General features: G+C 40.4%; 4 protein-coding genes across 4 annotated transcripts; 1 reads left to right on the top strand and 3 right to left on the bottom strand.

The window, feature by feature from the left end:
* Positions 1-781: 781 nt before the first annotated feature.
* mars2 (methionyl-tRNA synthetase 2, mitochondrial) lies at positions 782-3353 on the bottom strand. Its single transcript, XM_070913750.1, has 3 exons — positions 3068-3353; positions 2234-2568; positions 782-1960 (listed from the first exon to the last, which is right to left on the bottom strand). The coding sequence occupies exons 1-3, from the start codon at positions 3351-3353 to the stop codon at positions 782-784; spliced, it is 1800 nt and encodes a 599-aa protein (XP_070769851.1).
* Positions 3354-5104: 1751 nt separating this feature from the next.
* Positions 5105-9210, top strand: LOC139291159 (magnesium transporter NIPA2). Its single transcript, XM_070913099.1, has 6 exons — positions 5105-5127; positions 5422-5554; positions 6323-6379; positions 6691-6781; positions 7404-7564; positions 7684-9210. Exons 2-6 carry the CDS (start codon positions 5422-5424, stop codon positions 8316-8318), a joined length of 1077 nt encoding a protein of 358 aa, XP_070769200.1. The 5' UTR covers positions 5105-5127; the 3' UTR covers positions 8319-9210.
* Positions 9211-9260: 50 nt separating this feature from the next.
* On the bottom strand, positions 9261-10901 carry timm8a (translocase of inner mitochondrial membrane 8 homolog A (yeast)). The gene is made up of 2 exons (XM_070913399.1): positions 10720-10901; positions 9261-9948 (listed from the first exon to the last, which is right to left on the bottom strand). Exons 1-2 carry the CDS (start codon positions 10828-10830, stop codon positions 9787-9789), a joined length of 273 nt encoding a protein of 90 aa, XP_070769500.1. The 5' UTR covers positions 10831-10901; the 3' UTR covers positions 9261-9786.
* Positions 10902-11157: 256 nt separating this feature from the next.
* btk (Bruton agammaglobulinemia tyrosine kinase) lies at positions 11158-20126 on the bottom strand. The gene is made up of 18 exons (XM_070912921.1): positions 20116-20126; positions 17941-18099; positions 17696-17800; positions 16958-17039; positions 16629-16754; positions 16473-16537; positions 16200-16387; positions 15523-15585; positions 15316-15370; positions 15138-15217; positions 14671-14798; positions 14366-14437; positions 13287-13458; positions 12867-13086; positions 12648-12712; positions 12119-12237; positions 11783-11940; positions 11158-11664 (listed from the first exon to the last, which is right to left on the bottom strand). Exons 2-18 carry the CDS (start codon positions 18079-18081, stop codon positions 11593-11595), a joined length of 1911 nt encoding a protein of 636 aa, XP_070769022.1. The 5' UTR covers positions 18082-18099; positions 20116-20126; the 3' UTR covers positions 11158-11592.
* Between the last annotated feature and the right edge of the window lie 1644 nt (positions 20127-21770).

The raw sequence follows: 21770 nt of genomic DNA, 5'->3' as shown, positions 1-21770 counted from the left end.
ACACCAGGGCCCCAAAACTGAAGCAGCTAAATGATATTCAGCCATTAACTTTATTATTAAACCTGTGATTTTCCTACTGTGACATGTCAAAATGTTTTCCATGCATGGGAGTATTACTGACAAGTGAAAATGACATCTGCAATGGCCAAGAAATAACTTCAAAAGAAGAAATGCCGTATTGTTGGTGAGTGTATTGAAGGATGCCTTGACATACACATCAGGTTCAATTACAATATGTTCAGTATTTAGAGTTTGATTTCGTTTTAAAGGAACAAATTCATTTTTTGTGACTGCAATGTATGTGTAAAATAATAAAACAAAATGCGCAATCCATAATTTCAAACAATAAAACTAAAAAGGTATTAACTGTAAAATTCACAAGCCCTGTACACCCTCACAGGTGTTGGGTGAAGCTATACTGGGAATAATCCGTTTCCACAGCAGACAAAAATCACAGGCATAATATCAATAAGAATGGCTGCATTGCAGCTAGATATGTCAGTTTCAGGGTCCAGGTTCAGTACATGCTCGCTCACTGTCTTACTGAAATAATGAAAAGCCAACATTAACAGTATTAATGCCACCTGTGCTTTTCCTGCTATGACCAATCAAGATATCTGCTGTAATAAAAGGTTGAATGCATGATTAAGCCAAACTCACTAATGAGATTGTGAGGTATAAGTTGTCTCGCCCTGCAAGAGAGAAGATCGAAGGAAAACAGCCACAGGAGTTTTATTTCTTTATTAATTGAATCAGTGGACAGGGAACATAAAACAATTCCTCATTTCAATTTTGCTGCCTTTTTTGTTTTTTTAGGTTTTTCTTTATCTACATTCTGACTTTCCAAGCGACTAAAAAGCACTCCAGAGTCAGATCCTAGCGCTCTCCCTTCAAAGGGACTGTCCATTCCCCGATACCTTGGCAGGAAGTTCACAGCCGCCCAGCTCCTCTCGCCTGGTTGCACCCCGAGTCTGGACAGCAGCTTGTTAGAAATCTCTGGTACTATTGGCTGGAGGAGTGTGCCATAAATTCTCAGGCATTCAAGGGAGACATGGATAATGGTGTCTAGCCAGCGCCGGTCTTCACTGTCCATCCTATTCAGCTTCCAAGGTGCATGGCGCTGAACAAACCCGTTAGTCTGCCTCACACAGGCGCTGATGGCCTCCAGAGCTTTGTATACATGCATGCTCTCATACTGCTGCTCCACCACAGCAGGAAGATTCTTCACAGAATCCAACATGTGGTAGTCTTCAACCACAGCTCTGCCTCCCTTCTCACTTGGGAAGGACTCAGGGCAGAACGAGGGGTAGACTTGAGCTGGGTTAAGAGCTGGAGCTGTGCAGCGGTTGAGCAGACCACCCAGAGAGTCAGCGAGCTCTGCGTTGAGCAGCTTGATAACTTTGTCGTCTGTGTAATCGCAGTCGGAGTCTGGCACACCTTGACGCAGAAGAAAGTAGCGCATACCATCAGTTGTGAACATCCGCGAGCGTTCAAGAGGATCCACCACATTACCCAAACTTTTAGACATCTTCTTTCCTCCTACTGTCCAGTGAGAGTGCACATGTATTGTCTGTGGCAGCGGCAGTCCAGCCCCGAGAAGAAAAGACGGCCAGTAGATTGCATGAAATTTTAAGATGTCCTTTCCGATAACGTGGTGGGCCACGTTCCACCATTGGTCGTGTTTATCTGGATAGCCAGCTACTGTGAGGTAATTCACCAGAGCATCTAGCCACACGTAGATGGTTTGTTCAGCGTCATCCAGGACTGGGATGCCCCACTGAAGGCGGCTTCTCTGACGGGAGACTGAGAGGTCAGGGAGGTCCTCCTGCAGCCACTGGAGAACAGCCTGGTAGAAACGCTCAGGCTGTACAGCCCGGGGATTTCCTTTGAGCCAGTCGAGCAGCTGAGACCGAAATGCAGACAGACGGAACATGTAATTCTCCTCTTTCATCCACTCCACCTGCAAAATAGTGGAGAGAAGATTGTTAAGAGAAGATTGTTAATGGAGTAAAACTGCACAAGCTGTGTCTTTCCAACCCCATGCTCCCCAAAGTTATTGTCTTTAGTTCCTTCAAAGCCACAGAAGACCTCATACAACTATTTTCACACTGTACTATCCATGATGAGTAAATTGACCTTTTAATGTGCAAAATCAGTTCCCTTTTAACTTTCGCACTCATTCATCTCTACTAAAATCACACTTGTGCTAGGATCCCAATTTCACTCAAATTACCTTGTGGCCACTCTCCAGCGATACTTTGACCTCCTTCCCTGATGAGTCCAAAGCGTCGCCCACCTGCGACGGCGTGAGGAAGCTTTCATCTTGGGTGGAGTACCAGCCTTCATAACTCCCCTTGTAGATGAGCCCTTTGTTCCAGAGCACTGACCAGAAATGCTTCACAGCCTGACGGTGTCTCTGCTCAGTGGTTCTTATGTAGTCTGTGTACGATATGCTGCAGCTGCTGAAGAGATGTTTGTATCTCTCTGACACATCAGTGCAGAAGGTTAGGGGATCTTTCCCTGCAGCTTCAGCTGCTTGTTGGATTTTCAAGCCATGTTCGTCTGTGCCTGAAATGCAAGATAATAGGGTGTATTATTACTATTATTTTCTTAATAAATCAATTAAACGCTTGCCAATCCCAAGATGACATCTTCAAATTGCTTTTTTTTTTTGTCTGACCATCAGTCCACAACCCAAATATATTGAAGTTACAAAACATAATATAAAACAGAAAAAAACAGCAAATTCTAATATTTGAGAGGCTGGAACCAGCAAATGTTTGCCATTTTGAAAAATTACTTAAACATTAATTGATTATCAAAATAGTTGCCAATGAATTTTCTGCAAATCGACGAATCAACAACTCTCTTCAGTTCTATTAGGGATGTCATATTTACAAACATAATACACTTTCTGTGCACAGATTTCTAATATAAGCTTGACTATGACTATGATGTAGAGATTTATGCAGTGATAAAAACCCCAATTCCTAGATTGTGAACATCACATGCAACCAATAGCATGAACAGTTTCATACGTATATTTTTTGTTCAGTGGAGGATTTACCTGTTGCAAACTTTGAGTTGTAGCCCTGAAGTAGCTTATACCTGTGTAAGCAGTCAGCTATGACAGCTGAATACAAGTGTCCTAAATGAGGAGAGGCATTGACATAGAAGATGGGAGTGGTTATGTAGTAACTCCTGTCGTCTTTGCAGAAATGGGTGCTCGTGTATCTCAACACGGCGATCCTCTGATGTCTCGATAGAGCTGAAACTGGCGAGAAAAACGGGCTTTGTTGCAGTCTGTGGACAGCCTTATAGCTTCTGGTGACAAACAGCAAAGGGGTCCTCATTATTGGATAGCAGGTGACGCCCACATGAGGTCCACCAAACGATATTTAGTGCGAGAGGTGTAACGTTAGTTATTTGGTAAGTGCTAGCCATTCATTTAGCTAACTAAAAGATTGAGTGTTCGCAGAACAAAACATTAGCGGAAAAACGCAACCACTATCGGAACATTCAACGGAAGATCTTAAAGTTGTCCTGGTAAATGTAAATGGTCAAGAATTGTTGAATATTAAGGTTTCCCACCAAAGCCAGCAGCGCGTGTGTTATGCTCGTTCGTCAAGGTTAGCGCTTCTTCCGGTTTCAATAAACAATCACTCGTCCAATCAAAACGCTGCATAGTGTGCAACGAACACCAACCACCAATCAGATTGCGAGGACTCTACCACATTTCGTTTACTTTTTCAGATGCTATCTTAGCATTAAGTTGTAAACTTGTCAAGCAGTGAAATGTTTACGGGAGAAGCCCAGTTTTGTATGGTAGAAGCATCCTTTTCTCAAATAACTTTATTGGAATAAACAGACACACATGGCAATAAGACAAGGCAGGCACAGTATAAAAATACAGTAAATTGATTATAATAAAATGTTACAAAGAATTGACAAAAAGTCTAATGCGCTTCACAGTGTCTCCAATCTTTGTACTTTTCTGTTACAGAGAATGCATAAAAATGTTTGGGAGCATTGTTTGTTGTTCTAGCAGACAAATGTTTTATACAGTCATCAACCATTCTGTTGTTAGCATAAGCAGATACAAATAAAACCATGTATTGAGTGCAATATTGATTCTAGTTTAGAGCACAACAGAGAAACATCTTTATATTTACTTATGGACTTTTACTTGGATAAAAGTATTTTTGATTTAACCTGTTTGATTTAATCCATTTTTTTTGTAAAGATTCTGGGGAGTCTTTCCAAAGGGAATTCTATTGACCAGAAGCAGATAGTTTAGGATGATAGACAGTACTGTACATTGTAATGGTCCTTGTTATATGCAAATAGTTACACCTTCAGTCATAGATATGTATTCCTTCAATACAGATTTTGGGGATTTGTCCACAGTGAGCCCTACTGCAAAAAAAGCCAGTATAATAGTGTTACTGTAATCCATTGTGAGACCCTTTCATATTCTTTTTTGTTGATTGTAATTTCTTTTACCTCAGAGACCGTTTCATATACATACAGATTACCTTGATAATTCATAAGAACATAGTAATGATAAAGTTACTGCCACTACTACTCCAATTATGCTTTTACATAAAATGTAGTGGTTGTTATATAATAATGCAAGCATGGGGGGGGGGGGGGATTTTGCTTAATATCAATTTTAAGAGAGAAATCAACATTTGTTTATGAAACTTAGAAACTCTTTAATTGGGGTTATGTAGTTACAAGACAACTTTTGGAGTCCACCACACTGATTAAAAGGGCTGGTAATAAGGAGTTGCGCTTTTATCAAACTGGTAGTCAAATGCAAATGTTGCTGTATGTTGTATGCTGTATCATCATGAATTGCGCTTCAGTTATGCGTTAGTTAAGTGTTTTGTACCGTTATGACTAAGTTTTATCATGAGATTGATAACCTATTTATCTTGAAACTGTAGGTTTAGAAATTAAATACATTAACCAAATTTGAACCTCAAGGTATAGCATAAACAGTGACAGGGCTGGAAAAAAGCGTCCAAGTCTGACCAGGAAGTACCGGGGCGACGGCCAGCCAATCAGCTGCCTCACTTCCTGCAGTCAGGGACGACGACGAATGGGGTTGACGTGACAACGGAGGTAAAACATTTTACACACTGAAACGTAAAGCGGCAGTTAAATTGTGTATTAGACTGAACTAAATCAAAACCAATATAAAGTCGCCGTTAGTTTTCCATTTCTTGGCATCTCTAGCCGTCTAAAAAGCTAAGTTTCAGCATCGTCGCAGTAGAGAGAGCCAGCCTATCATGTGATTTAAACATGGGTTGCCTGTTGCTAGACTCCTGCAAAAGTTAACGAAAGCTCCGTTTCTCGTAGAAGTTCGGTTATTTTAGCATACGCAGGGACGTCATTTTGTTTTATCCGTTGTTTCAGATGGAAGTGAACCGTTTGGACTTCTACATCGGTCTCTCACTGGCTGTGAGCTCCAGTGCTTTTATCGGTGCAAGTTTCATCCTGAAGAAGAAAGGCCTGCTGCGATTGGCCAGCAAGGGTTCAATGCGAGCAGGTACGGGAAGTTTTATTAAAATGAAACTTAAGTTTAGCAATCTTAAAAAGAAAGAAAAAGAAATACTCAGAACCTTAAGTTAAGTAACAAGTATCTGACAGTACCATAATGTAATATACTCCATTAGCGTTACAAGTTAAAGCCCTAACGTTAACTGTTACATTCAAAGTATGTAGCTATGCAGTATGGAAGTGTCATGATCAAGTATCATAAGTAAAAGTACTCATTATGCAGCAGAACGGCCCCTGTCAGTATTATATTAGTATTATTAATCTGTTGATTATTTTCTCTATTAATGGATTCATTGTTTGATTCCAATCAGTCCAACACCCAAAGATACTGAGTTAGCAATCACATACGAAAAAAACAAGCATCAAATCTGTCAGTTGACTAATCAATTAACTGACTAATCATTGCAGCTTTATAATTTTGTATTATATTACTAGATTATTACTGATGTATTACTGTGTCTGCGACAGTTTACTGTTGTAGCTGGTTGAGGTGGAGCTTAACATATTTTGGATAGTTTAATCTACAATAATGGATCATATTTTGTAAGCTCATATGTTTTGTATGTAAAATGTTAAGTCACTATACTGTAGCTTTCAGTCAAATGTGATGAGTAAAATGTATAATATTTCCCCCTGAAATGTAGTGAAGTATAAAGTAGCACAAAATGGAAATACTCAAGTAAAGTACAAGCATCTAAACACTGTACTTGAGTTAAACTTAACATTTAAGGCCAGTTTTCTGTTCTGTATCTTACAGGTCAAGGGGGGTATGCTTACCTAAAGGAATGGCTGTGGTGGGCAGGACTGATTTCAAGTAAGTGAGTGATTTACAGACTACAAAATGGCTGACATGGTCGGCTATTTTTTTTTCTTCCATTTGGTTATGCTGCTTACCAGCCATGCCCCAGAAACATTGTGGTCTTTGTTTTTCAAGGGGGAAACTAGGCTCTTGTGGGTTTGGTATTTTGGCTGGTAGATGCAGCACCCACACCAAATCATTTGAAGTGCACATTCCTTAAAAGAGCACATTTGCAAATGTGGGTTGGAAGAGAATAATTTTTCAATGTTTTACCAGCTGCAACAGCTATGAATTTGTGGACACTGATGGTCATGTTTATATTGTAGTGGGAGCTGGAGAGGCCGCTAACTTCGCTGCATATGCATTTGCGCCGGCCACACTGGTGACTCCCCTTGGAGCATTGAGTGTACTTGTAAGGTAATTTTGTTTTCTGTTTTTTTGAGTTTTCCATCCCATTGAATATTATCACAACTTATCAGACATTGGCTCAGTGTGATACAGATACTCCTAGTCTTCTCAATACTTAAGGATAAGTCTGGTGGTTCTATATTTTTATAACGTGTCCTATTGTCAATAATTAAAAGACCAAAACCAGCAAATAATCAATCCCACCAACAACTATTGTATTGCTAAAGCCTGATATAGCTTATTCCTTTATGTTGTAGACCTCCATTGTTGTCCAGAAACTATTAAAAACACATCAATGAGCCACATTGTTGCACTGGGTGACACGTTCCTTCATTACCATGAACAACACTGGCAGTTTATTTTTGAGTCGATCTCATGTACACCAACCAGGCGACGTAAATACAAAAAATAACATATTTACTTGTGATCTTAGGTTAGGGCCTTACTGTGGAAAAGTATTAGGAGAACAAAAGTTTTTTCTCTCTGACTTTTTGATTTGAATTTTTATTACTGGCCTGAAAATGTAAAAGTGAGATTAGAGGGAAGTCAATCACCAGACTAATCTGTTTAATATGTAGTAACAACATTTGTGTTAACTCTCTCTATCTGCATCATTTGTTTTTCTTTCCAGTGCCGTGCTCTCCTCCTACTTTCTGAATGAGAGGCTGAATGTGCATGGGAAGATTGGTTGTTTGCTGTGCGTCCTGGGCTCCACAGTGATGGTGATCCATGCCCCGCAGGAAGAGGAGGTTGCTTCCCTCAGTGCCATGGCTGAGAAGCTCAGAGACCCAGGTAGGACCAGCCCTTCATCAGTGTGATCTCATTAACCATGCTGTGGAATTGTGAATTCTAGATAAGGTTTGGATGGACGTTCTTCAGGGTACTAACTCATTCTTGAATGCTCCCACTAGGTTTCATTGTGTTTGCTGTGTGCGTTGTGGGAAGCAGCCTGGTTCTTATCTTTGCTGTGGCTCCACGTTTTGGACAGAAGAGTGTGATGGTCTACATCCTGATCTGCTCTGTGATTGGCTCCCTCTCTGTGTCTTGTGTCAAGGGCCTGGGCATTGGTATTAAGGAGCTGTTTGCTGGGACAGCAGTGCTGAAGGAGCCCCTGTTCTGGTCCTTAGTCATCTGCCTGGTAATCTGTGTCAGCGTTCAAATCAGTTACCTGAACAAAGCCCTCGACATCTTTAACACCTCCATAGTCACTCCCATCTACTACGTCTTCTTCACCACCTCTGTCATGGCCTGCTCAGCCATCCTCTTCAAGGAATGGTTGAGTATGACCACTGACGGAGTAGTGGGAACGATTAGCGGGTTCCTCACCATCATTTTGGGGATCTTCCTCCTCCATGCCTTCAAGGACATTACATTTAGCTGGGATTCCCTCCCACTCTACCTGAGGAAGGGTCCTCAGGGCTTTCCATGGAGGCACCAGCCTTACGTGGCTCTTCCCAGCCATGACACGCAAGCAGAGGATGAGATGAAGCTGTCCAGAGAAGGAGGCTCAAAAGGGGGGTGGGGTACACACCAGAGAGTTCCTTAAGGAGGACCAACAGTGTTGTCATTTCTTAGAAAAAATGCTTATTGCAATTCTGAAGCTTTAATGCACATCACAGTTTTACAATGTGACAAGTTAGTTTACTAAATCTGAATTTTGAGTCTGTCTTACACAATGCAGTATGCACTGGATGAACAAAGTTGCCTAAAGTGAGCCTAATGTCCCTGTCAGCACACTGGATTTCATATAAAATCTACATTCTTACAGGTTCTATGTGGAGTTTTCAGAAAGTCCTCGCTTTGTAATTTTGAAGTAATGCAGCTGATAAAGTAATTTGTAAAGGGCAAGCTTTGCTACGTTGGCAAGGTAGTAATTTGTCTGTGTCTTTGTGTTGGACTCTGTTTTGGTGGGTGTTGGTTGATAAAAAGTGATAAATACATGTAAAAACAAACTCCACATAGTACCTTTAATTGATGAAATGATTGTACATCCACAGCTTTTTCCTTTGGTTAAAATAAAACAGGAACAGGACAGAATTATAATCTCTAGAATAATTTATATCAATATGAATGTCTGTTGCACTGCTGTGCACATTTCTTTTAAAGTTTAAAAATGTAGCCTGCATAAGGAAGATTGTTACTTGACTTGTTACTGAACACAATAACCTTATTCATAGTTTTGCACTTTTAACCCAAGCATATATTGTAGAAATGTATGATTTTACAACCAGTGTAAAGGCAGAAAACCCTGAATGCATTTCAATCATTTTGTTTGAATAATTCCTGAGTTGTAATGTAACTGTAATACCTCAGTATTATATACAAACCGCACCAAAGAATATTCTTTCCGTATATAAATTAATACCAAACGTGCCAAGCTGTAACCTATCTTTGATGTAACTGTACTTTGTGTGTATAAGAGTGCTGATTAAAACATAACTACAACATAACTTGACACTACACACTTTTACAAAAACAGAAGACAGAATTATTTGGCATTATGTTTATTGCATATGTACAGTCCAGAACCTCACGCCTCTTCAGTCAAGACATTGTTAGTTCTGTTAAATTACAGCAGAGTGTATGATGAAGTCCTTGTGGCTGTCAAAAACAGCTGGCAAGCCGAATGTCCCAGATGCATCCATCTTCTTGCATCTCCCACACTTAACCCACTAGTTAAAGGAGTGGATATTAACACATTCAAGCTCCGTTTGACCAGTGAACTGACTTGGCAAACAAATCCAGCATAAACTAGCAACAGACCACAACCTAAGCGTTTTGCAACACTTTTATCCTGCAAAGTGGAGGACAAATAAAACCCTAGACCTCTGCATGAGTCCATGCATGATGTAAATCTCAGGCACTTGTATCAAAAGTAACACTTGATGTTGCTCCTTTTTCCAGTTGGAGGGACATTTCTGCAACATACAGACAGATGCGTCAGGACCAAACGGCCTCGTCACAGAGCAGGGGCCCGCGTGCATGTGTCTTGCTGTCCTTTCAGTTGACAGTTTTTAGTCTAACATGGTGTCAGAGAAAGAGCCCCTGCTCTTCTGAGTCTGTTCTAGTCTGTTTAGGATAAACTGGCTGGTGTCAATAAATCGCTCCACGCAGTTAACGAAGCACACTTCTGTCCTGGAGTCCAGCTTTGGCCCGGGTTTATCCATACATTTCTCCTGGAGACAGAGACGGAACAATTCAGGCGAAGGGCAACGGAGGATACAAGGCATTTACAACAAGGGCTCGTCTGTTCAAAGCGTGATGAACGTTACAGCAAGTAATGGTTGTATTACAGTAGCGCGTGGCCTTGTCCCAGCTGTGACCTCAGCACTCGTACGTTACTTCGTGATGTGGTCGCATAAAGTTCAACAAAGTTAAAACTATTTTATACGCGTTACATTGCAACAGGCGGTGTCCCCAGGGGTATTTTCGTGATCTCACAGGTGTCTACTTTCAGTCCGGCATGATAAAATGTTTGCCATGGACGAAACCAACGTTTAAATCCAACATTTCCACACACTGGCGTACCGCTCGGCTCTTCTTCTCCGAGGCGCTAGCTATGGCTAGGCGCTGGTAGTGGCCATCGCAGTCGAGGGAAATATTGGATTTAATCATTTGTTTCGCAAACATTTTATCATTCCGGGCAGATAGTAGACATGTCTAGGACCACGAAGACACCTGAAGATACAACCTGCGGACGAATGACAGGAAAAAATAACGTCTCCTAGGGAACGCTATAAGACCGAATCCCGTGGGGGACAGACGGAGTGCTTGGGTCACAGATGGGGCTACGTGTGGCCTTATGTGCATATTTGGACATACTTATTCGACCACAGCAAATAAAACACATAGCTGCAACTTTTTATGTCAATGTAAGACAAGATAGCTACCAGTAATAGCTACAGGCAAACTGCAGAGCGGAACTGCTAGCTTAAAGCTGATCTTACCCAGCAAACCTCCGTCATTTGATGCACCAGCTGCTGAAATCTTTGCTTTTGAGACTCGATTTCGATGAAGTGCTGGAGCTGAGGGTCGGCTGTCGCTCCCTGGCCGTCCATATTTCGCTAAAAAGAGGTCGAAGGAGCAATATCTTTCTAATTATGAATGCCGTAAGGCTCTATTGCTGACCTTCACGTGTATGTATGGACGACGGGAAACGGGAAGCAGTTCAACCAATTACAGAGCGCGTTCTTCTGACGTTTGTCGTCATCATACATACGTAACTTTTTAAACAGCTATATTCATATATGAACTATTTAATAAAACAACTCAAGCTAATACCAATTTATGCAAAAACGCTGTTGCATTAAAAACATGTCATATTTGATTAGAGCAAGAACAACAGCTCTGTCAGATGTTTGGACACACACACTTCATTTCACATGATGTTTCAGTCACTTCAAAGCCTGGCATACTTGGCTTTTATTTGTGCAATAGATATGTTCTCACGAAACTTGTTTCCACATGCAAAGGTGTCTACATTTCACAATGATTCCACATAATACAATACACAGAACACAATATAGATCTTCAATAAAATATACACATTTTAAATGCTAGTCTGTAGGACTGTCTTTCTAATAATGTGATAGTGATGCTATTCTAATCAGTGAGTTATAGTGACATTCACATTACACATATTCACATTACAGAGGACCTCAGTGTGGCTGTGCAGTCCCATATTCGAGCTGTTGACTGTTTTAATGAGTGTGTTAACTTTCCAGCGACATAAGTAGATGCTGCTGAGTGGGGATGAGAGTGAACTGTTTATGTGTGTGTGTGTGTGTGTGTGTGTGTGCTGGTGTGAATTATTTCGAGATCTACTGGAGCTCGTACAGCAAATCCTGAACAGTCACTGCCAGCTCCTCAAAGGTGGGTCTCTCATCTGCTTTCTGAAAACAAAACAAAGAGAAGCTGTGAGATCGTTTTTCAGAAAATATTTACTATCATCATTCTGTACAAGGTCATCACCTCTACTGAGGCCCACAACGTGAGACAAAATCCACTTACATCAAGCCAACAGCTTGTCATAATGCTGTAGACCTTTTCATTGGCCAGCTGGGGGCGGAAGAGGCGCAGGCCCCGGGACACCTGATCCACTATTTCGGTGTTGTTAAGGCGTTCATACGGAAGTCGTCCCAAAGTGTACACCTCCCACATAAGAACCCCTAAGTATTCATAGAAATAGTTAATGTGGTGAAAAATGCTTATGAGACTTTAATACAGATTTGAATTCATAGTTTGTGAAGACATTTAAACATATATTACACTTGTAATTGAGCAGAAATGCTGTATGGAAACGAATAGTCAAAACTGAAAAACATCCTGTACATTGTGTTTACTCACCATATGCCCATATGTCTGACTTGCTGCTGAATTTGCAGTAGAGGAGGACCTCAGGAGGAGACCAGCGAACAGGAAACTTGGAACCTGCTGAGCTTGTGTACTCATCATCTAAGACATACCTAAGGCAGTGGTGGAAGCAATATTCAGATCCTTTACTTAAAAGTACAAATACCACAATGTGAAAATATTCCATACTCGTAAAAGGTCTGAAAAAGTATTGTCAACTAAATGTCCTTCAAGATTCAAACATACTAATTGTGAAGAAAAAATGTCCCCTGTGAGTGTTATATTATTATATGTATTAATATTGGCTATTATTACTTACAGTATGCATTCATTTGTATGTGAAATCTTAATATACAAAGTAACTAGTTACTAAAACTGTAAAGTATGTTTCCCTCTAAAATGTAGTGGAGTCAAAAGCATAAATAAATACTCAAGTAAAGTACCTAGAAAGCACCTAAGAAATGTACTTAACTACACAAAAAGTACTTGTCCTATAATTTCTAATTTATATGAAGTATTTTACCTTGATAGTCCAAAGTCAGTGACTTTGACAGTGCCATTGCCATCTACTAAACAGTTCCTGGCAGCCTGAGGACAAAACGAACAACACTCTTGATTTAAGTGTAATCATTAAACATTTACTGTTATTTTTAAAACCTAATCCCAGTATATCTCAACATGACATGATACAATGATCTAGAAATGTACTGGGATGTGTGTTGCACAGATCTATGTTTCTCACCAGGTCTCTGTGGATGTACTGCTTCGACTCAAGATAGGCCATGCCCTCAGAGACGTCTTTACACATCTCTAGGAGCTGGACAGCTGTTGGGTGCTGCTTCAGGCCCTCCCTGAGGTACGTCAGCAGGCAGCCATTGGAAAGGAACTCAGTCACTATATAAATGGGCCTCTGTTTGGTGCACACGCCGTACAGCTGGACCAGGTTCTCATGGCGAAGTTTCCTGGTTTGAGCAAAAGGAGAAGGAAGTTAGGTATTATGAGTTGGTTTTCCTCATAGCAGTTAAAGAAACTACACTTCCCAGTGTGACACATCAGTTAGTCTGGCACGGAAAATCATCATTATAATTTCGACAGCAGTCACTTCAAAGTGTAGCAGCTGAATGAATTTTCAAATTCAAAAGACTCATTTAGTTTTGCTTACATCATGATTTTGGCTTCTTCTATGAAATCATCTTCAGACATGGAGCCCTCTTTAATCATCTTAATGGCAACATCATGCTGACCTTGCCACTTCCCATACTTCACCACTCCAAACTGACCAGTGCCCAGCTCCTTGATGAAGGTGAGGTAACGGGGGTCAATCTCCCACACACCTGGAGCAAACAAGAGAGAATGGAGGAGCACTTTTTTACTTTCAGCATCCACTTTAAAGGCAGAGCTCGACAGTTTGGGAAATACGCTGTTTAGCTCTCTTGCCGAGGGTTAGAGGAGAAGACTGATATCATATCTATATGAAACTGTGTCCAGCAGCTGTTAAGCTTTGCATGAAGACTGGAAACGGTGGGAAACAGCTAACCTGACTCTGTCTAAAGTTAACAAAGTCTGCCTACCAGCACCTCTAAGGCTCAATAATTAACACATTTTATTTTATTTGTTTAATCCATAAAAAAAGTGAAGAAACAACATGTTGGGATTTTAATGGAGGTTTTGTGACTCCACCAGTTGCCTGGCGACTTCTTTACTTCATGACAAGACTCCAGGAGGTTACTGCTCCAGGCCAAAAAATAGTCCCTCACATGACCCCCTGTAAAACCAAGTGATGTTTTTACACCTATTTTGTATGGATTAAACAAACATATATAACGTGTTAATTAGGTTTAGAGGTGCTGGTAGGCAGATTTTGTTACCTTTGCACAAAGTCAGGGTAGCTGTTTCCCCCTGCTATCTTTATGCTAAGCTAAGCTAAGCACCTGTCAGCTCCAGCTTCATATTTACTGTTCAAACATGCAAATGTTATCAATCTTCTCATCTAACTCTCAGACTCATTTCTTTCAACAAATGTGCTTGTTCTCCGAAACGCTATTAACGAATGATCATTCTGTTAATAGATGCAGCCTTTATTCAATTTCAGAGAAATTGGTGGTTTCTCTCACACACAGATTTCTAATCAGTCACCAGAGGTTAATCACCAGACATTATGATTAACAAGAGAATATATTCAGAAGCCAAGTAAGCAGGTGTATTTAACATCTGTGGTTCAAGTCATACTGATACTCTTACCATAGCCAAGCCCAGCTGTTGATGGAGGCCGCGCCCGGTTAGTTACAATGTATTTCAGCCTGCTTACCATACCTAGTGAGGGAGATAACAAAGCCACATCATTACCTGTAAGGTTAACATTCTTGATGTATAGACTTTGACTGTATCCATCTTTTTATATCCTGTTTGTGTGCCTGTATTTTGTTGCCTTCTGCCCTGTTGGGTCATTTCCTGTTTCCTGTTTTAATTGTATGCCAAATGCCAAAGAATTCAAATCTAAAAACTGCTTTATGCGATATCCATATATTAACAGCTACTGTATTAACCTGCTGCATTGTGCTGGTGGTAGTTGATAAGCTCTGGGATGGAGTTGAAATTATGCTTCTCTGCCAGGTAAAACTGGCCCTGTGGGGCGGTGCAGATGTTATAATGTCGGCAGCTTCCACCAGTTTCCCTGCAGAGAGAAAAGGAAGAGCAACTTAAAGTAGATTTAGTGAACAGGTTTTCATCGACAGGAACATCATTTATCATGTATGCACGAGTAGGTAATATCTTCTCAGTGTTATCCACAATACAGTTCAGTCTTAGAGCCCTGCGATGAAAAAGTTCTGCGGGCAGATTAGTCCAGGTTTTGCATGAATAATTTACATCTCTCTCCCTCTGTGGCCCACTGTTTCCGCTTTCATTACAAACAGTTCTTCTTTTGATACGCTCATGCACGGCTGGAGCCAGAGGATACAGTATACAAATGGTGCACCGTGCAGCAGTGTTTAACACCACTGAGCTTACTCACCCGCCACCCTTACTGAACAAAGACACGGTGTATTTCCCGGCCTTGCTCGAGTCCCGTACCAAGAAGCCCCCGTCTTTGTTCTGGGAAACAACACAGAAACGTATATTTCAGAAGTTTCAAGTCCAGCTAAATTTGACTAATTTGTAGGTGTCAAAGGTGCATATGTCATTGAGTTTACCTCAGTCCTTAACAGCTTCTCTGCCTGGCTACGGTTCATATTTTTGCAATACCAGCTGTGAAAATAAATGTGACTTTTTCTTGAATGCTATTTTTGCAGCATTTATGGCTTCAGCGATCAAAACCACATTCATGTACAGATGAGGAACTTTACCAAGTATTCATCTGCCAACATAAAAATAGTAGTAACACTAGTACCCATACTCACTCAAATCTTTCAAGTCCATTTTCTGCTTCCACAACATAATTACTAGGTATATATCCTTCCTTTCTGAAACAGAAAACACATTGTATTCATTAATAATGTCTACATGCACACACACAAATACACAAACAAATGTGCATCTTGTCTGGACACTGAAGCGCTCACCGACACCAGTGAGCAAGAATGAGCAAGAATTTGTTTGTGAGATGCTCACAAACAAATTCTTGCTCATAGAAGTCTAAATGCAAATTGAATTCATTCAAATTACAGATGATCAGTATTTAAATTATTTTTTACTGATCATGCTATAAAATGTTCTTATTTTATCATTTATATGGCACAAGGGATGAAGCAGCGTGGAAAACTACTTTGGTCAAATACAGTAAAAACACATCCATACAGACATATTCATGCTGGCTCCTGCTTTTTATGCTCTTGTTTTAATTTATGCGCTTCAAAGGCCTCAATGAATATTTCCCCTTTTGCAAGCCAGGACTTTGCAATCGTATACTTAGGACAGCACATTTCCCACTGTTTTTCATGCGGATGTAGGTCGGTATATTCACACCAGAGAGTCATTAGAGTGTACACATTGCTTCTTTTTTTTTTAACTCATATTTAAAATGAATAGATTTTCCTTTAGCAGTTTGGCCTCTTGTGTTCATTTTTTTTCATCTCACCCATATTTGTCTGTGGCTCTCCACCAGTTTGAATCAGACATCTCCAGGATGGTGTACTCCTCGTCCTTCCTCAGCTCCAGGTCTTGGGGCGTCATGGGTGTGTAACTGTACTCTGCTATGACAGTCATGCCTACAGAGGGGGCAGGTGGCTCAGGAGGCTGTGGAGGTAAAGGCCGACCAGGCTTCTCCTGAAATAACATAAGATTAGTGGATGTATTAAAAAAATGACTGAAATGTCTGTAATCATCATTCCAAATGGACTGTGTTGTATACCTCTGTTGGAGTAGGAGGAAGAGGTTTCCTGGATCCCCTACGCCGAGACGGTTTAGATGTAAAGCCTGACATAATATATGAATGAAATAATTTAGTCATAGGCTAAAGTTTAGTTGTCGATTGTTGATTTGAAACCAAAGGGAATCTCGTTCTCACCGTTCTTACTGTCCAGCACCTTGCAACCCATGGCTTGTTTAACTTCTTGTTGGCAGCACAGCCACACCCCATCCATCCAGGAACAAGGATGATACTTCTGCATGAGATCCTTGTTGAAGCGCACCACTATGCACAAGCATGGACACACACACACACACACACACACACACACACAAATACATACACAGGACATTTATATTCAATCAACATTTTCATTTGCATATGTACCTAGCTCTTGATATTAAGATATGGTCTAATATTCTACATACTGTGACTGAAAAGACACATAAACACCAGATACATGTGTAAATTTGAATGCATATACTAACTTTCTTTCAGCTTCTTTATCCACTGAGCCCGAACATCCTCAGTCTTTGCAAAGATGTAGAGTGGCCCCTCATCATAAACGATCTGTGGCAAAAATGAAAAAAGAAAATGCCAGCTGCTTTTGTCAAAGTTGTCTATTATTTTAAGACATTGGGTGATTTTCTGTTTCTTAAGTGTCAGTAAATACACGTGATACCAGAATATATTGCGATAAGTGTGACAAAAGCTGAGGAACAATTATACACACATGCATCACTGTAGTTCAAGACAGAAACTCTGAAATACTGTGACTTGGGGGTTTCTCTTATGGCAGACACCTTTTTCGTGCCACCTTGCCATGTGAGGTAACACCTGCACCGTCACTGAAAGCCCCTAGTTCATTTGAGTGTGAGAGAGGGTTTCACTTCTTAACAATTGACTTTCACATTAGTAACTATTGGGCACTTTTTGTCTGCGAGGAGAAAACTTTGGTCTCATGTTACAAGTCTCCCATGTGTTGCTTCTTACAGCTTCTACATAGTTTTCGACTATAGGAGTGGCTATTGTGCAGCTGTGATTGATATGAAAATACAGGACGGCTTTGTTAAAACTTTCTCCATCTCCACACTGAACACATCGATGTAGGAGTGAAAGCAAAAAAATATATTATGCAGCTTCTGTCTGTAACCTTCATGGTTGTCATGAGGCCGTTTCTGGCGAGTCCCTCTCTATTAGACATGTAAATTGACAAAAATGTCTACCTGGAATGCATACATGCGCTCTTGTGGGGCGTTGGGCTCAGGCTGGACCGTCTCTACACACTTGATCTTCTCGAGGTCGACTGATCCTCTCAAACCTTTTCGCTTCTGCTTCACAGATGGGGAAACAGTCAGGAAAAAACAGACAAATGTAACTGCACAGCTCTCTTAAGGTCGCCAGCAAACATTAGTCTGACACAAATATGATATCATCTCAATGAAGGATCTCTGCAGTTCCATATACGTACCCCTTTGTCCAGATCAAAATCATAGTAGGCTACTTTGTCCTGGGTGAGAACAAACCACCTCTCCTTGTAGTTCAAAGGAGAGGTCTTCTTCTTCTGCTGAGATCGTTTAATGAAGATTTCTTCCAGTATATTTTCTGACATGATTCAGTCAGGATTAATCTACACAGGAACAAGGAATAATTAGTGGTTTTGTAAAGTAGTATAGCAGCACTAACACCCGGCTCTTTTCTTCGTGGCAGGACAACACTGACTGGCACATTCACACCTCGACTCGCGCAGTAAACACTTTGCTGAGAGCTGTGACTGACCCATCACTGTGCTTAGCTTAGCAATATAAGTCGGCCTTTTGGGTTATGTTGCACTTCACACTGAATTATTCAGTGCTTTCACTTCCTTTGTATTTTAACAGAATTTAAAGTTAATTTATACCCACTCCTCAGAGAGTCAGAGCAATGCCACTGCAACATGTGAGAGTATAGTTGTGGACAGAGATGAAGAGATATGCAGCATTAGTGCGAGCATGTATCAGCGTGTGATTAGCTGTAGTTTGCATAAGCCCTGCTTTTCCTGCTGGCAACATCTGTTTCCCTCAGCTACTGTATCTTGGTCATCATCACACCAGCTCAGTGACCCAAATGCTTTTGTGCTGAGAAAGTCCCTTGTCTACTCTGTATTCCTAATAGGGTGGGTTGGCATTATTCCTCCACTTCTTATCCACTTATTGGATTGTTGAGATGTGAGAAGGTGAATCGGATAAAACACATTCAGTTGGATCCAAAAGGTTTTTGTATTTCATGCCACATAAATGTAGTCGCCTTTGACTGGCTTGGTAGGACAACTTTGCTCAATGCAGACACAAACACATGCCCACATTTTTACTTTTTTAAAACCTGATTTTAAATGCATATTGCATAATGAATATTTTTAGGACCCAGCGACCCAGTTAATAATACAGTAACCCACTTACTGAAGTTCATGTAACACATTAAAATGTATGTTCTCAGGTATTTGCTGTTCACTGAAATAACATCTAAAATAAATTAGCTCACTGGCAAACTCATCATATAATATATCAGCCAATCTCACCATCACAAGGCTACCTGTCCCTTTCACATACATTCCCTCACACACTCACACATATACTTACATTTTTATCTGCATTATAACAGTGATAAGCAAAATAAAATGGCCGTCCCTTTTTAGTTTTATGACAGCTTATTCTGTCTTGTTTTCAGCACCTGCTAACCACTAGTGCTGAACTGAAACTTGCGCCCCCATAACAAGACCAGTCCACTATTGATACCACAGCTTGGTGAGAGTGTAGTTGGGCACAGATGCCTGTTAAGGGAGGATAATGTAGGCTCTGTAAAAGCACTCAAACATGCCCTCATTCCTAACACAACAAAAACAGACGCTCCAAATGACATTTTGGGAAAACACTGGCAGTACAGGAAGAAAATCATCATAAATGCTGGAAAAAATATAAAGGTTCTTTGACATGTAAAAGAATTTATCCCAGTTTAACATAAATCGATGCACAAGATTGTAGACCTAGCACCTACTATGACACAGGCAAGTAAGGTCAGCTTTAGTTGCAACCCAGCAGCACTCACACGGGTATTTCCATCCAGCAAAAACACATATTTTAAAATACAACAAAAGTACACAAAGCACTAAAATCATAGTATTACCGGGTGAAACATGGACAGATGCTCACTCACCCTTGTCACACATCTAATTGTCTGTCAGATGTGTTTGCACTTCAGCTCAGCCTATTTTCAGCTTGTGAACACTTCCTTCTCTCATCTAAACTGCAACTGTAACGCTACCAGAATCTTCTGTGACTCTCTGTTAACCAGGACTGCGACATTTCTTCACACTAGACTGACAATACCTGTTGATTTTGTTTGTGCTGTGATGAGAAGACAGCATTGTTCCCTATTCTGCGAAACATCGTTTATTCATTCCTGATTCGTCACTGCCTAATGTTTTCTCACATCACTAACTTGAGTAGAGGTCAACAAACTCTGCAGATCAATAGACTGATGTACCATCGCTTCTCTCTCTTTCCCTCTGATTGGAGCCTGTCGACTAAAACTGTACGTCTACATTTCACTGTATCATGGCTACCAAAAGGAGATACTTTTTTGTCTTTTTTGAAGGGAGTTGACTCACGGTGGCTGACAAACTCATACGGAAGTTGCATCAGTGTTGCACTGCAATATGAAGGGAGAAGAAACCCAGCGGCCTGCAGCACTTCAGCCTGACATTATCTCTCTCTCAAATGTGATTATCTTTCATTAGCACATGTAAAATGTTACATGTTACATACCTGATGATTCATGCTGTTCATCACGTACACACTGACAACTATCAATCTATACAATCTCTTTTAGATTCTGCAGAATTCACTTCTGTTTCTGCGCAGCACAACAACACTCTAACACTCTGCAGAGAAATGCTTTTTTTTTTCTCACTTTCTAACGCTTATCCGCTCACTTGCTTGTGTGTTATTGGGTTGTGAAATTCTGTATACTATATCTCACCATTTGACACTATCTGTTGTGAAATTGGGCTCAAAAACTCCATTAAAAAACTCACTTATTACTGTACACAAGGCAACTTTTCAGCAACTCAAAAGTCAAGAGTAGCCAAAGTGTATCCTCAAAATCACCATTTCAATCTCATAGAAGCATCTAATCACAACATAACATATATGTGAATATATTTTCACCATTTCTGACTTGGGTGGCTGTCAGAGTGATCTTTATAACCCGTAAGTATCACCAACTGTGTCACTACCCCGATGTGTACACGGCAGTGCAACATGTTTTAAAATTAAATAAGTTATAAACACTAATGAACGTGTGTATTAGGACAAAATGCTTTTTTCTTTTTTTTTTGCTTGATGTCCCCTTTGTATGACACAGCAACCACAACCATATCATGAGAGACCTGGGTTCAACAGGAACCTGTCAAGATGCTCTCTTTCCTGACATTTCCTGACAGATAAGTGGTATATGCAAAACTGTGTGTGTATGTGTGTGTAAGAAAGAGACAGTGGGAGAAAAAGAGACTGACAAGGATGTTCAATAGAAGTCATAAGACTTGTGTCTAACTGCAAAAAATTGCTCTCCACACATGTTAACCCTTGTGGTGTTCTGTGGAGGTCATTTTTTTTCAGAATACACAAATAGGAATGTATAAATGTATAAAAGTGCTCACTAATTCACAACACACAAAACATCATGCATAGATTAAAAAGGTAACCACATGAAACTGCTATCCGATTATAACCCCACCACACGTCTAAACCACTCAAAAACATGCCTTCTCATCACTGCAAAGTACAGCAGAATACACCATAGTCCATCACTGTCAACAAAGCTGTAAGATCTTTGCATTTTAGCAGATAATGTCACTATGATTTGACTTGTGTATTTGTAGTTTTGTGGCGAGCACACACTTCATTTAGGATTTGCATAAAAACTGAATATTAGTGGGTTTCTATTCAGAAGTCTACTTGCACAAATCTACATAATACTCACTAGGACTTTCGTCCAGTCTTTCAACTGAAATACAATCATATAGCTGCTTTTACCATTTATACTTAGGTGAAACAAATGACTAAAAATACTTCTTGACCTTACAGTCTACATTCAAAGAGCTTTGTCACTTACCCAGACACCCAGAAAAGTAAAGCATCAGAGAGACAACTGCAGATGCTTGAGGCGGTGGCATGAACCTTTGCCTCAGTTTGCTCGCCTTCCATAAAATGTGTGTTAGTCTGTGATGCAAGAAACTTAAACCCACCCACAGAGAGGAATCGA

The sequence above is a fragment of the Enoplosus armatus genome, chromosome 10 (assembly GCF_043641665.1).
Source record: "Enoplosus armatus isolate fEnoArm2 chromosome 10, fEnoArm2.hap1, whole genome shotgun sequence".
NCBI classification, from domain to species: domain Eukaryota; kingdom Metazoa; phylum Chordata; class Actinopteri; order Centrarchiformes; family Enoplosidae; genus Enoplosus; species Enoplosus armatus.
The sequence above is the reverse complement of the archived record's forward strand: the minus strand, read 5'-3'. Positions and strand labels throughout refer to the sequence as shown.